At 31.6% G+C, this 15,253-nt stretch overlaps 1 protein-coding gene across 6 annotated transcripts in view; it reads right to left on the bottom strand.

Annotated features, from left to right (window-relative positions):
• Positions 1-1,931: 1,931 nt before the first annotated feature.
• The window catches only part of LOC126831162 (sodium- and chloride-dependent glycine transporter 1), a 33,982-nt gene continuing 20,660 nt past the window's right edge, over positions 1,932-15,253 (bottom strand). The window contains exons 10-14 of one of the 6 annotated variants that reach the window (XM_050561845.2): positions 10,246-10,377; positions 6,828-6,927; positions 6,383-6,483; positions 5,753-5,920; positions 1,932-5,441 (exon numbers count right to left, since the gene is read on the bottom strand). In XM_050561845.2, the coding sequence (XP_050417802.1) occupies positions 5,202-5,441; positions 5,753-5,920; positions 6,383-6,483; positions 6,828-6,927; positions 10,246-10,377 (741 nt within the window). In that variant the 3' untranslated portion in view covers positions 1,932-5,201. Of the gene's footprint in view, positions 5,442-5,752; positions 5,921-6,382; positions 6,484-6,827; positions 6,928-10,244; positions 10,378-11,576; positions 14,506-15,253 lie in introns of those variants that run through there. The other 5 variants (XR_007684157.1, XR_008788954.1, XR_007684158.1 and 2 more) reach the window with 5 other exon arrangements.

Below are 15,253 nucleotides of genomic sequence, written 5' to 3'. Positions count from 1 at the left end.
TGGTTTCTTTTGATATTTGCGCCTATCAGGTTGTAACTTCCTTGGTTGTACGAAAAATTATGTTTTTAGCTTGTGGTCCCTCTAGAGGTTACAATTTTTATCCGATTGAAAAAAAGACGTTTGAAGATTTTACCGTTACGCCCTAATGACGACTGAGTTCGAATTTCGTGACAATCAGACCAAAACTGCCGGACAATATGGCCGCCTCTCGTACGCAAATAGTGTAAATATAGGGTATATCAATTTTTTGGACCCTCTAGAAGTCACAATTTTGATGAAACTTGAAATATATCTTTATAACCCAAAGGTCTTGATTCCTGTCAATATTCAATCCCAACTGCAAAGCCCCAGGGAACATTTATGTTAAAATAGTCTCGGACCAAGTTTTTGCCTCTCCTCGAGTTTTTGTGCCCCCTCGCAAATGCCAAAATATCACACATTCATCGAGCCCGTATGTCTATGCATCACGGGACCATTTTATGTATAATTTGCTAAGAACTAAAACGTTTACAGTGACTGATCGCAGCTTATTCTTCACCACCACACCTAATCAATAATTATCGCATATATACACACCATTTTGGTTAAAGTAAACATGTAATACCATAACTCGGTCTATGTACAAATATTTTATTCTCAGAAAAGCATTGAGGAACAGGCTAGGTCTATATTACCTCTCTCCTTCAAAATAGAAATCTGGCAGCTACGAGGGATTTTTGTTGAGGGGTCATACGTCATTGGACCAGATAAGAGCAAAATGCAAATTACATGCAGTGCATAATCAAATTCCGCACTCGTCAAAACAATGAATCAGCTGGTAAAAGTCACAGCCGCGAGATTAAATTAACTAGTAAAATATCGAAAAATGACGGCAAGTAGTCCTAGTACTTAGTAGAGAGAATTTTCTGGAACTGCAGTTAGAGTATGCGAACTAAATACCCAGAATCAGAATCAAAATTATGTGATTTTCTGGAACTGCAGTTAGAGTATGCGAATTAAATACCCAGAATCAGAATCAAAATTATGTGATTTTCTGAAACTCTTGTTTCCGAATTGCATCACCTCTCCAACTGCATCACTTCACCCGTCAGTAACGTCCCCGATATCGGGTACTTCATTTTGCGGGATGGAATAATTTTCATATTTTTTCTTTTATGTCCACTAAAATCTTATATTTTCATCATTTGGCTGCTTCCCGAAAAATTTGAAAATGGCTCAAAAAAAATCTCAGGTTTTGTGTGTTTTTTGCATCTTACTTTTGACATCTATAAAGTGTTAACCCCTAGGGGAATAGAGAGGTCTTGTCCTATTTGAGCCCATGTTAAAAAAATAAGAAAACTTCCATGAGCTGAGATTAGGGAAACACTAATGTGACATTAGTATTGGATACACTTCACTTGAGTAATTAAATATTTAAAAAGCTAAGATAATGTTACAAATTTGATTGAGGTCAAAACAGTGAGTTCCCTAAATCTTTCTATTGCAGGTCTTTCTTTAAGCCCGAAATGTTACCTTCATTATTAATTAGACATTAATTAACTTATCCAGACGATAATAACTCTCGAAGCCATCTCTGGCCTGCGATATTTAGTGGATTGGAATACATTTTGTGGAGGATGATTAAACGTAACAATGGACAACCGAGACTTTGTTGAGACTTTGTTTTTTATCGTACCAACTTTAGTAATGATGATCAAGTTAACTGCTTGTCTCACATGAATCAAATAATTATCTACATGTACTTATAATGTACTTAAAGGTAGATAGAACGAACTGGTTATTGAATATCAGATTAAAGGGCTCGGGCTAACTCTTTTACTGAAATAAACTCTTAACACTAGCACTAACTTTTTTGTTCTGACCTCACCCAATGTGTTTTTTTCTAGTGCCATAGGAGTTATCCTTGACAAACATACCAACAAACAAGGGCCTTAAATACCCACATATTTGAGTTGATATGTTTATTTTAAATAAAATAATTTCACAAAAAATGTGACATGATTAAAACAAGTAATATAATTAGTTCCCCCTTTAAATATTAAAAGGAAAATTTTGACATTAAATACAAAAATTGTGAGTATCAGAAGATTAATTTTGAGCTATGACACTATGTAATCAAATCATGTAAAATTTAATTTTGTTTCATTGACAGACAATATTTAAAGTGACTTCACATGGAGCATATGGAACATAGTTTAACTGAACAGACTATAGAATATACAAAATACAAAGTGATATATCTTCAGACAACCTCTGAACCAGGTAAAACTACTACCACATTCTAAAATCATGAACTAGTTGCCAGATATAGTAAGTATATGGTCATTCTGTAACAACTTTATATGTGGCAATAAGAATGACCGAAGTTTCAATACAATTCTATTGTTATTTCCAATACTCCCATGATTACCAACAATCTTAATAATGTAAAATAAGCCAACAGCGATGTCCCCCGCCAAATGGAAAAAGGCATTAGATGACATGATGATCTACGCCAAGTTTTACCACAGTCAAGGTATTGATGTAATGAAACTATAAAACTAGTTTCATTACTCAATGAAACTATAAAACTAGTTTCATTACTCTGGCTTAATTAGACGTTATAATGTCCCAAAGCATCGACCAATCAAATTGCATATCTCTGCTTAACCTAAGCAAAAAATTCTCATATCGAACTCAGTCAAGGCATTCACATAATCAACACCTATACCAAGTTTGAAAATTTAAGGTCAATTAGAAGCAGAGTTATTGTATCCCAAAAAGTGTGATGGGCAGACAGGCAGGCAGACAGACAGACAGATGCATGGACAGACAGACCCATTTTAATAGTTTCCCGCTTTCTTCGAAAGGCGGGGGATAATTATGAAATAAATATTACAGTAATTAAAAACATTGTCATTGTTCTGTCAGTTAAAGTATTTTGATAAATTGGTCATTGACAAAAAGAAGGCTTAGTGGGGTAAGTTAAGTTTATTGATAATATCTGGAAATTGACATAATTTAAACAATAACTCTTTGGTCGGACCTTTTTAATATATCAAATAAAAATTTTAAGAAAATGTACACAAAATATTACCTGATAATAAGATGATAATTATTAGTTTGGCATAAACTTGTCAATTAAAATTTCTCGGGTGGATTATTAATGAACAGGAATATGGCAGTAATTTCCATATATATCCAAATTCTAATATGTACCACCAATGAAAAATGAAGAGTTTTGATTCCAAATATAGGGAAAATATCTAATGCTCTTTTTTTTAACATTAATCAAATCCCATGAATAATAAGACTGGCTGTAACTTATTTGTTTTCAGAAAAACACAATAACACCACTTCCAATGACAGCATATTATCTGCGTGCAATTAAAGGTGTATAAATGTTACAGACACATTTATGGCACATAATTTTTGAGTAAATTTCTCCCTTTGGTGGAAGTACAAAATAAAGGCAAATTTAAATTGACAGCAGTTGCACTCTTTGTCGAAATTCATTATCTGTTTAATCTTTAATTCTTTGGTATTTATCCTCTAATACATGAAAGTTAAAATAATATGATGGCTGGCTGGAAAGTTCTAAGCATATCTGTGAAAGACCTGTACAAAGTCAATGGTTTCCATTTATTTTCCTATATAGTCCCCTTCAGCCACCCTAAAAAAATCATCATTACTAGGAAAATGACTGAATTTTGGATTCAGGTTAAAAGTGATGACTCATTGGAGATAATGTGCTTAACCCTCTCATGGCAATATGTTGAGTGGTCAATCATAGATCAGCCATCACCATGTCATGGACCCAGGTAATTTTTTTTAGTTACTGTTGATGGCCTTCCAGGACGCAGGTCATCGTCAGGTTCTTGTGTTGGTTGGGGTTAGTCGTTTCAGTTTCAGGTACTTGATAATTGCCCTATAGCAATTTTTTTCCATTTTTTGGTGAATTCAATGGGTAGGTTTACAAGATGGCTTGGTAAGAAGACAATAATAACACTACAATTGCAGTTCTTATGTCTATGATTCATTCAATGACTGTACTTGTTGGTGGCAAAATTTTGTTTCAACCCAGCACATCTATCCTTTTCAGGCTTAGAACTTTTTGTCAGCCCTCGTATTTGGTACAACATTACCACAACTAAATAACATTTGATTTGCACTTAAAAACAAACATTACACACTGAATTTGACATGGATTTTAAAATAGAGTATTAAGAAAGCATTTTTTAGGGGTGTTAATGATTGCCTTTATGGATGGCATGATTGGAAAACAGCATTATTCAGATATTTTTAATTTTGTAGATTAATTATGATACCACAGTGGCTGGTTCATTGTCTATAAGTATCAACTTTTAAAACTTCTGACCACCGCAACAAAAATGACCATGTATAACATGGATAGATCATTACATCAAAAACCACATCAAAACAATATAAAATATCTCATTGTATAAAACAATTTTCTTCAATCATACTGAGGACACCAATTATCATTTTGGAATTTGCGTAGTAATAACCCACTATAGCTATCAACTTTAGTCAGTCAACTTCAATGACAATCAATTCAGACTTTCAACTATAATTTTAAACTAAGAATCATACACTAAATGTAGTATAGCTATTGAAGGTTACTAATATAATTAGATGTGCTCTTTTCTGGTAATCCTTGAACATGATTGAAGAAATTATCGTATATATATGACCCACTGATACAATCATTCAATTCTAACATATTATACAAAATGAAAATTCTCAATCTAATTCAAATTAATAACCTCAAATATATACTTTTGCAATTTCAAATCACTTAAACTAGACTTAAGATGCTTACCAACTGATTGATAATGATGACATGAATAAATAATAACTGTTTATTTGATTGGCTAGGTCATTGGTTTATCATTCAACAGGGTGTCAGTTTCTGTGATATTGAAGGAGACTTGTACTGTACAAATCTTATTATCTAATGCTTTTAACTGTACTGTATTTTGAAGGTTTATAAAAAAAAAATGAATGTATACATACACTAACTTAATTAGAATTAGACTGAGTAAAAATACTTTAAAATAATATAGTGACCACCTACATTCACCAGGAAAAAAATCCTCAAATAAAACGCTCAATTCATAAAATGGTAAAGTGAAATTTTTGTTTGTTTCTTGACATTAAATTTTGATTTCTTTGGATTCATGGTAAATTCAAACTTTTGACTAGCATTTTGAATCTGGACCTGAAATATTTTCACGGGAACTTAATAAAGTAACCTCTTCTGGAAAAGGTGCTGCACTTTTTTCACAAATGGTAGGAATGGTGGTAGGTAGATAGATAGGGGCAGTAACTGGTGTAAATGCAGGTCGTTGTCTTGGCTCTAGTGTTGCCAGATATTCTTCTCGATGTTTTTGTAAAGCTGGACCCCAATTTGATGCTGGCTTGGACAAATGTATAATTCTCTGAAAAAATACAATGAAATTTATAACACTGACATTATAATGTGATTATATACTGTTAGAAGTTAAATTATAAGTGAAACAGAATTAAAAACATTTCTGTATGAGATAGTAAGCAGCACCAACAAGTTATTGGAGAACTCTATCAAAACTGAGAAAGAGTTTGGAGTTTCTGTTGTTTGTGAAAATACAGACTCTGTCAGGATTCTTCATTATGATCTACCACAGAGGTAGAATTAATCTATGCCCCTAGAGTAGATCGAATAAATAAACTTTACAGATGGTGATAATAAACAGTCCATTAAGTTGCTTACCTGTAACAGAGGTCCTTCTTCATGATAAATCTGATAAATAGCTAACACTGGTAAAGGCAAAAATGAGACTAAACTTAATGCCCAACCAAATCCAATAGCCCATGCTGGATATTGGTAGTCTTTGTATGACACAGGTTCCAAAGAAGCAACACTAAATATCCAGATGCTCTGCAAAGAACATACAAAATTTATTAGCAAACTGGTTCAGCATTTCATAGTAGTGGAAAAAGAATAAACTACTATGAACGTAATATACGGATCAGGAACTGATAATGACTTCATCGCAGCCATTTTGAAATTGTGACATATCAAATATAATACACAATTTATTGTCCGAGAAATAAGCATGCTAGGTTTCAGGTCGATCATTCTTGAAATAGCGGAGCATTAGGATTTTTTCGAAGTGCCTCTCTCCCAAGAAGAGCAAAATGCAAACAAAAAGTTTTAGGAAAGCAAGCCAGTGGATGTTAACAATTCCATTAAACACTTTATGTTCCAACTTTGTCACAAGCTTTAAGAATATTAAATTTTTAATAGGGCACAAGCTGTCAGATTCTACATTCTAACTTGTCAATCAATACTTGTGGAATGACCAATTGTGAATGATGACTACTATATAATATGACTTACAAGAATGATAATAGGTGTTATGAATTTCCAGCAAATCTTCCACCAAATACAAGGTTGGTATCCAATCATTAATTCAATATCCTTGTAAAATCGATCAGCTCCTATTCCAGGAAAGAAAAGTACTAATTAGAAATATAGATATTAACAGTACAGCAACCGATCCTTCTTTAAAAACACCCAATACCACTGATGATGTGGAAGTTTCAGTTTATCAGGCAATAAAAAAGTTTACTGTAATCCAATGTGAGAGGGATTATGATGCTATCTTCAGTGTTATTGTTTCAATAAATTCAATTCCTAAAACTGCTTTACACACATTAAATTAGAACTGTTTACTACCAGGTTTGGCACAAAAAATCCAAAAATATTTTAGTTTAATGAAGAGTATTTCCCTCTATTAATTTTTACAAGAAGTCATATTTATTTTTGTAACTTGAGAACTTACCATAAACCCATGCAATTACAATACATTCAGCAAGAGACATTAACATAAGGGAAAAGGAAGAAGCATACCAATCCATGATCTGTAGAATGTACACACCACCCTGAAATAATTTTATTTAAATTATGTAATCCCTATAAACAAGAATGCAATATTTTTAAGGAATAGAAAATTTAAATGTGGGGTGTGGATATACACAAAATTCAGAACATATTGGAAATATAATACATAATTGTTATTGTAGAAAAATGCTAATTTGATTTTTTTAAATTAAAATATGCAACATAATCTTAAAAAAGAGAAAACCATACTTATGACTCCTCAAGAGTAACAAGGAATTTGTGGACAGCATCTGAATATATGGTTCTAATTGCTTTTAATTGGTTTATAAAGCTTGTTATGAGTGACATAAAGTTGTTATGTGCAGGAATAAATTGGGGAAAACATCCTAATAATTATATATTTGTCATACCTGACTGTCAAATTTATGACAATGAAAATTATCGGTTTTCCTAATTTATTGTTTTGAATAATAGTAACATATAATTACTGCCATATGATATATGAAAGATAATGTAAAATTGAATGTCAGTTGACTGATAATTGCCAATAAGTCATTATTTACTGATAATAATTAATCCAAGCGATGATTACTTGATGTTGCGTTTCATGTTTCAAAGAACAGGAAATTATCAAAATAGCCAATAATTCTTTTCAAAGAGAATTAAATGTTTTGATATTTGAATTTTGTTCACTTTGGCATCATATAAATATATCAGCATGGCTAATTGGACATTATTATTTCAAATGATACTATCAGCATGGCTCAAAACTACACAGAATGGTAAGAATGAGTCAAATAGTGACAATTCTTATATAAGAAAACTGTCTGCCTTTTTGCATTACCAGCTCCAAGATGTTCTTAAGTCAACAATGAGTCCCATGTAAGCTCCTCTAGACATATGAAATTAAAATTTTTCTCAATGACTTATATTCCAATACAATACTTAAAAGAAAGATAGGTTGCCAGGCAACAAAACATACGCCCACAGCAGCTATATCGACCGGGCAGTCAACAAGAGTTGTCGCATATTTTTACTTTTTTCGGTAATGAAACATTTATAATACATTAAAATCTAATTAAGAGTAACAACTCATTAAGTAATTATCAGAAAACCATTACAATTTGTTTGGTTTTTATAAAGTTCTGCCCCATGCTAACGTTTAATATACAAAACTTTTAACATCATGGATTTAGCTGTTCAAGTCATAAAGATTCATTGAAAATCAATATACTTGTTCGTCTCAAGACCTTAAACACTGTGTATAAATTTAAAGTCCATCGGACTCTAGCCTCTAGAGCGTCCACAAGATTTTTCAAAGTGATCAAGGGCCATAACTCTGGCAAAAATTATCGGAAATCCCTGAAAATCAATAGGCTTCTTCGCCTCATGGTCTTCAACACTGTATATAAATTTAAAGTCAATCGGATATTAACTTTAGCCTCTAGAGCGTGTACAAGAATTTTCAAAGTGATCAAGGGCCATAACTCTGGCAAAAATTATCAGAAATCGCTGAAAATCAATAGGCTTCTTCGTCTCATGACTTTAAACACTGTGTATAAATTTAACTTTGACCTCTAGAGTGTCCACAAGATTTTTTGAAGTGATCAAGGGCCATAACTCTGGCAGTAATTATCGATAATTGTTGAAATTCTATAGTTTTCTTCGTTTCATGACCTTAAACACTGTGTATAAATTTAAAGTCAATCGGATATTAACTTTGACCTCTAGAGCGTCCACAAGATTTTTTGAAGTGATCAAGGGCCATAACTCTGGCAGAAATTATCGAAAATCGCTGAAAATCAAAAGGCTTCTTTGTCTCATGACCTTAAACACTGTGTATAAACTTAAAGTCAATCGGATATTAACTTTGGCCTCTTGAGCGTCCAGAAGATTTTTCAAAGTGATCAAGGGCCATAACTCTGGCAGTAATAATCGGAAATTGCTAAAAATCAATAGGCTTCTTCGTCTCATGACCTTAAACACTGTGTATGAATTTAAAGTCAATCGCATATTAACTTTAGCCACGGACGGGGGCGATGACAATATACGACCACATTTAAATGTGGGCGTATAAAAATGGAAAATTTGTAAATGCTTGGCTGAGGTTTGACCTATACATTTTGTTAATGCATAATATGGATTGAACAGCCAGCAAAATCTGTCTCAAAACCAATTCATTATCAAATTTAAGATCAATTATTTAAAAAAAAAACTTGGTAAAGATATGCACCCAGCTGAATTAGATGCAGAACTTTTGTGTAACAGGCAGACAGACGGACGAACAAACAAACCCATTTAATTCCAGATAGGTTGCCAGGCAATGAAACATACGCCCACAGCAGTTAAATTGTCCGAGCAGTCAACAAGGGTTTTTGCATAATTATGTAATTTTTGGCGGTGATGAACACATTTACAATACACTAAAATCAGATTGAAAAGAGTATCAACACATTAAGTAATTATCGGAAATCAATAGAATTTGTTTGACTTCAGGTTCTGCCCCATGTTCATGTTTGGTGTACAAAAATTTAATATCATTAATTTATCAAGGGCCACAACCTTGGCAATATCTATCAGAAATTATTGGAAATCAATAGGCTTCATCATCTCATGACCTAAAGCACTAGCACTGTGTATAAATTTAAAGTTAATCAGATGATAGATGTGGTCTTTTTATTGTTCAAGAATCTCATTAATTTAAAGTCAATTGGGTGATAACTGTGGTCTATAAAGCATCCACAAGTTTTTCAAAGAGGTAAAGGGTCATAACTATGGCAGTAATTATCAAAAATTTTAGAAGGTCAATAGGATTTTTGGTCTTGTGCGTATATAAATTTAAAGTGAATCAGTTATTACCTGTGGCCTTGGGAGAGTCCATAAGATTTTTCAGTCTCACTGTGTATCAAATGTAAGTCAGTGTAAGTGCCTCTAGAGCATCCACAAGATTTTTCAAAGTGATCAAGGGTCCCAAGTAACTGTGGTAGTAATTATCGGAAATGATTGAAAATCAATAGGTTTCTTGGTCTCATGTGTATAAATTTAAATTAAAGAGGATATTAAAAGAGAGAGAGAGAGAAATGGGGTTTAACGTCCACTTGACACAAAGTAGGTCATTTCGGGAATAACACATAGTTTAATTTTATTTCAATAATTCGCTTGCACGTAGGGGTCTTTAGCAGTGGGAGGAAACCGGAGGACCCGGAGAAAACCCACGAGGTTGGAAGGATATTAAAAAGAGTTCACAAGCTATTGTGGGAGATGGACAGACAGGGTTGATGACAATATATGACCACATTTCAATGTGGGCATATTAAAAGCGAGCGAGCGAAAAAATTAATAACTATTAAAGACTGTACCTGCATGATACATGGAATACCTAACACAAACTCCACCAAACACATGACAACTGTGAAGATCAATTTCTTGTTTCTCAAAAACTGAGGAAATTCATCCACAAAGGCACTGGTCATAGTTTCAAACATACCAAACTGAAAAAAATAGAGATCACAAGGTAAGAAAAACTATAATTTCATCTAGATTTCCTGAAATTTTAAACGGATTAGTGGAGTTCTACATGTACCAAAAAGTTGCCCCTTTTAATCTAAAATAGACTAATGAACTGCAAATAAAAACTGGATAAAATTCAAATTATTATTTTATTTATATTCTAAATATTAACATAACATACAAAAAGTAACTAGCAACTTTTTGGCAGACATGACCTTGATGTATTCAGACTATATACTTACTGATAATTATGAAATTCTTTACAGTGAAAATTATATAAATTTTGAAAATTTATTAATTTTGATTTAAAACAGTTAATAATTGAAACAGGTTTAAAAACAGGTTTACAGAGTGTATAAGTATGAATTTAAAGGATGTGTTCAGTTATTAGGTTAAATAACATCACTAGTAAGTAAAACACATACATTTGTTAATCTCTAGAAGAAAAGAATCAAATCAAATTACTATCAAAATTTTTGTCTAAATATACAAATAAAATTAAGAAACTTTAATTAGATAAAGATTAAGATTTGAATCAATACCATCAACATCTGAGCTTTGCAACTTATTTTATTAATCAGTTATATCAATTATAAAATATAAGGTATTTGGCAAATTCATATGCACACATTGCTTGCAGGTTATGTCCAATACAATTTCAATATAATAGGCATAATACTGTGACAAAACATAAAATGACAATACATTTATTGGCCGTGTGTTGGATTCGATGTCATATTACATAAGTGATTTTTAATGCAGTGCAAAAACCACATGAAATGTCAGGCAAATCTAACCAAACACATTTTTATCTAATCGACTACAAACTTTGCACAACAGTCGATAAATTATTTAACATAATATTAAAATGTTGATTACAACATTCTATATTCAACTGTTCTTGATATTGCTCTGGGAATGTCAATAACCTGATTCATGATAAATATGATTGGAACAAATATTGTCAAATAAGACACCATAGTTACAGATTTTATAGACTAAATTTAAAATAAAATTATTTTATTTTAGACAAAATCTTTGATAGAAATTTGATTTAAAGATAAAAGATAATTTTTTGTAAAACAATCAACACTTGGACAAATGATATTGAATGTCCCTTGTACCAGTTTTCAAGGTCAAACCATTCTCTTCTCCAAATCTTGACCATAGCTGACTTCAGAGACAGGCATTACAAATAGAAACAATAATCTATTATAACAAAGGCTGAGGTTATTGATACCTTACCTAGTGTGCCCATATAACTATAACTTAAACCAATAATTAACCTCACTTTCAATCGGCTAGACATCTCATGTTGGATTTTCTGTAAAATACACAATTTTTCTTTGCTTTTAGTATTTTTTTCAAAAGAATTTATTTAATTTAGAGTATACTAAGTTATTTATATCTTACGTCTTAAAACCTTATATTAAAGTTGAGATACAATTTGTCCAATTGTTTAATATTACCTTCTCTTTTTTTTAAAAACTGTTTTATTTTGTTTTAAAATATTGTAAAGTTAGTTTTCATTACGGATTTATAATAAATAGAAGGGCTATTCCTGTTTATGAACAAGCATGAGATATGAATAATAACATTTTGATGTTCCATGTGACCTTTTCAAACTTTGACAGTTTGATATATTATGTAGGTTCACATTTGTTGTACTATTGCCAAAGTAAATGAGGGTATTAGCTTCATTAAAATAATTAGGTAACTAACATATTATTCATATTTTTTGTTGTCGATTTCCAACTGTGAAAATGATGTATTTTTCAGACAAAGTTGGAACAGAGAGAGAGAAAAAAAAAAGGATTTTAATATTCATCCAATAAACAAACTAGGTCATTTCAGTTCTAATCTCAGGTATATTATATTTCAATAATTATCGCTTGAACGCAGGGAAAGAATTTTGAATAGAAAATGAAAGACAGGATAAGAATTTTTAAAATAATGTGGATAATTCTGTTCTTTGAATATTTTGACAGTGCAGATACATTTAGAAATACAGATCATTTCTTCAAAACCTCCCTCTAATTTATTTGACAACTAACTCTTATCCAAGAAATATAGAACCATGGCTGATTTATCTTATTCAGTTATTGTTCAGTGCAATTCTGTGGCCTACCCTCTTAATAAGATTAAAGATGAAGACTAGTGTTTCAAGTGTGCAGTTAAATTAATTCAGTGAAGTTTTGTTGGGTTACCTTAGTTCTACAAAATACTCCACAGTAAATTGTATATTCATAATCAGCTACCTCTTTCAATGCTCAATTTCTAAGTCAAACTATTCTTTTTAAAACAATTATGAAGCTCATGTTATATGGTTTTGAGGTTTGTTACCAATAAACTTGAAATTGATCATTTTTGAAAATAGATCTAATTTTGTTATTTGAAAAAGTTTTGTACCATTATTGCAATATGTGAAAATTATGTATATATTATAACAGAAAAGTATAATATTCTGAAAAAAGGTTATGAAAACAAATCAAAATTTGTCTTAAAAACTTTCTTCAGATCGCCATCATATTGTAGCAAAAATGCACATGTACCATGGATTATTTTACAGAGCTTTTTCAATGTTAAAAATTAAATCATAACTGAGCATTGAAAGAGGCAATATTAATCCACACAATGGTGATTTGTTTTGTATTGCGCTATAAGTATTTGTTTTAGCTACCCTAAAACATGACTGTTTTGGGTTCGAGTTCAGCCTTTGTTAATAGCATCCTTTGCTTCAAATAATTTTACAAAGTACATAACTTCGTTCCTTATTCAATCTCCCATAAGATGTATTTTTACTCAGTGTTTCATAGTGATCTTAAAAATATCTTTAATTCAAAAACATTTCTTTATATATGGAAATTAACTATATTTACACAAATAATGTTAACATATTTCAAACAATTTTTAACTGAAAACTTGAGTAAAAATACTTTCTCATTTACAAATCTGACACTTTCAATTCTTTGTTTTCTATAGTGATATACAATACTTTGTTTTTAGGCTTGATTAAATTCTGTCTTTTCATGCTAACCTCCTCCACCCTCAGAGGAAAAGAAACCCAAAGTTTTATTTGTATTGATTCCCAAACCATCCCTAACCCAATCTTACACCGCCACTCTCACTTAAAAACAACTCTCTTCTTTTGAAAAAAAGTCATTGATTCAAATATTAACTCTTTAACTACGATGAGCTGGTGATAGTGGCTTCCTGCTTTCATTATTCTAACCCGGCAAGCCAGTGCTAGTGGCTTGCTTACATGTTATGAAACACAATCCCCTACTGGCTGATAAATATGTAAATGATGAAAACTGGCCAACCAGACAGACTATTATAATCAAACACATTTTTTGTTGATAGTATAAATGAAGGGATTTCCCAAATTACTATATGAGGAATTTACCTCCAACCTTGTATACTGATCAAGTTATGAAATGAAGATACCAGTGTAGATTGTCTTCTCAGCAGACGGTAGTTCAGTTATCTGAGAGGACAGTGTTTCGTTTTTAAAATATTTAATAACCTGGGTTTTTTTGTCTAATTTCTTAATTGCTGTCTAATGTAGATTTATTTAGAATAATCTGCTGGAGGCTGGCAGAGACTATTAAATTTTAGCTAATTTACTGAAACACTTTAACAAAATATAATTTGTATACTTGAATGGGAAATCTCTTTAGGATTATGCCAATATATACCTTTAGACACCTAATTTCAATATTTTATGGGTTATGGCTACTTAACAGAAGAATGATCGAAAAGCTGAATTTTCCTGAAAAGTATTCAGTAGTTAAAGAGTTAAAGAACAAACATACAAATTTCACCGCATGAGATATTTTTAAATTTTTTTTATACAAATAAAATTAATTGCGCGTGTTGAATTTTAAGATCTATCACTTACGTGTACCTGGCATTGGAAAAAATCTGCTTTCATCCATAGGGGCTAATCCATAGTCGCGTTTAGCACTCACGCCCTTTCGCAATATTAAATTACCCCCCTTAATCTAAAAACCCAACACTACAACCACGCCCTACTTCGCCCATTTTCAGTCATCATGCAACCACGCCTAATCTCACAATCACTCAACTTTCATATGCTGAAAACTAAACTAGAAAAGAAATATAGAATTATTATATCTGATAATAAACTGTATCTCATTGATTTTTCATAAAAAGCAGAGGGTTACTTTGTTAGATTTTAAATTTAAAAAAAAAAATGAAATATTTCCCAAACTGCAAAAAAAAAAAACCTTTTTAATGAACTGTTGCATTTAAAGCATTAAAAAAAACCCTTAAAATCTAGCTATTCAAATTAACCCTTTTTGCAAACCAAGAAGCAGATTATCTCATGCAATTTTGTTTTCATTATACTGACTTGTCATGACAACCACAATGTTATTTCAGAGACCTATTATAAAATTAATGTAAATTAAAGGGATATTGCCAGACATTACTGAACAGCTTTGTTTAATGCATATGATTTGTACATTAAATGGTTATGGAACAAAAATATAGCATTTGTACTACCATAATCATTCAACACTGAGCATGGCCCAAGTGCCTTGATAAACAAGATACTAATCTTGGGAAGTTGAATGCCTTGATTATCCAGTACATAAATTGTCAACATCAAACATGAGAAAAGGCGATTTACATTAGCAGCAAGTTGACATTGAACAATTCTTTATTATGGTAATTTTCGTTACATTTGTAGAGTATGAAATCAGTAGTGTTCTCAAGGTCTTGGCAATATCCCATTAATGGGGGAAATCTTTTTACTGTATGGTCCATCTTTGCCATTGTTATTTAGTGGATATTATAAATTCATTAATTTGAGACACATCATTTTTCTATATG

This window comes from Patella vulgata, chromosome 8, assembly GCF_932274485.2.
Source record: "Patella vulgata chromosome 8, xgPatVulg1.2, whole genome shotgun sequence".
Lineage (NCBI taxonomy): Eukaryota > Metazoa > Mollusca > Gastropoda > Patellidae > Patella > Patella vulgata.
Note: the sequence above shows the minus strand (reverse complement) of the source record. Positions and strands in the feature narration are given on the sequence as shown.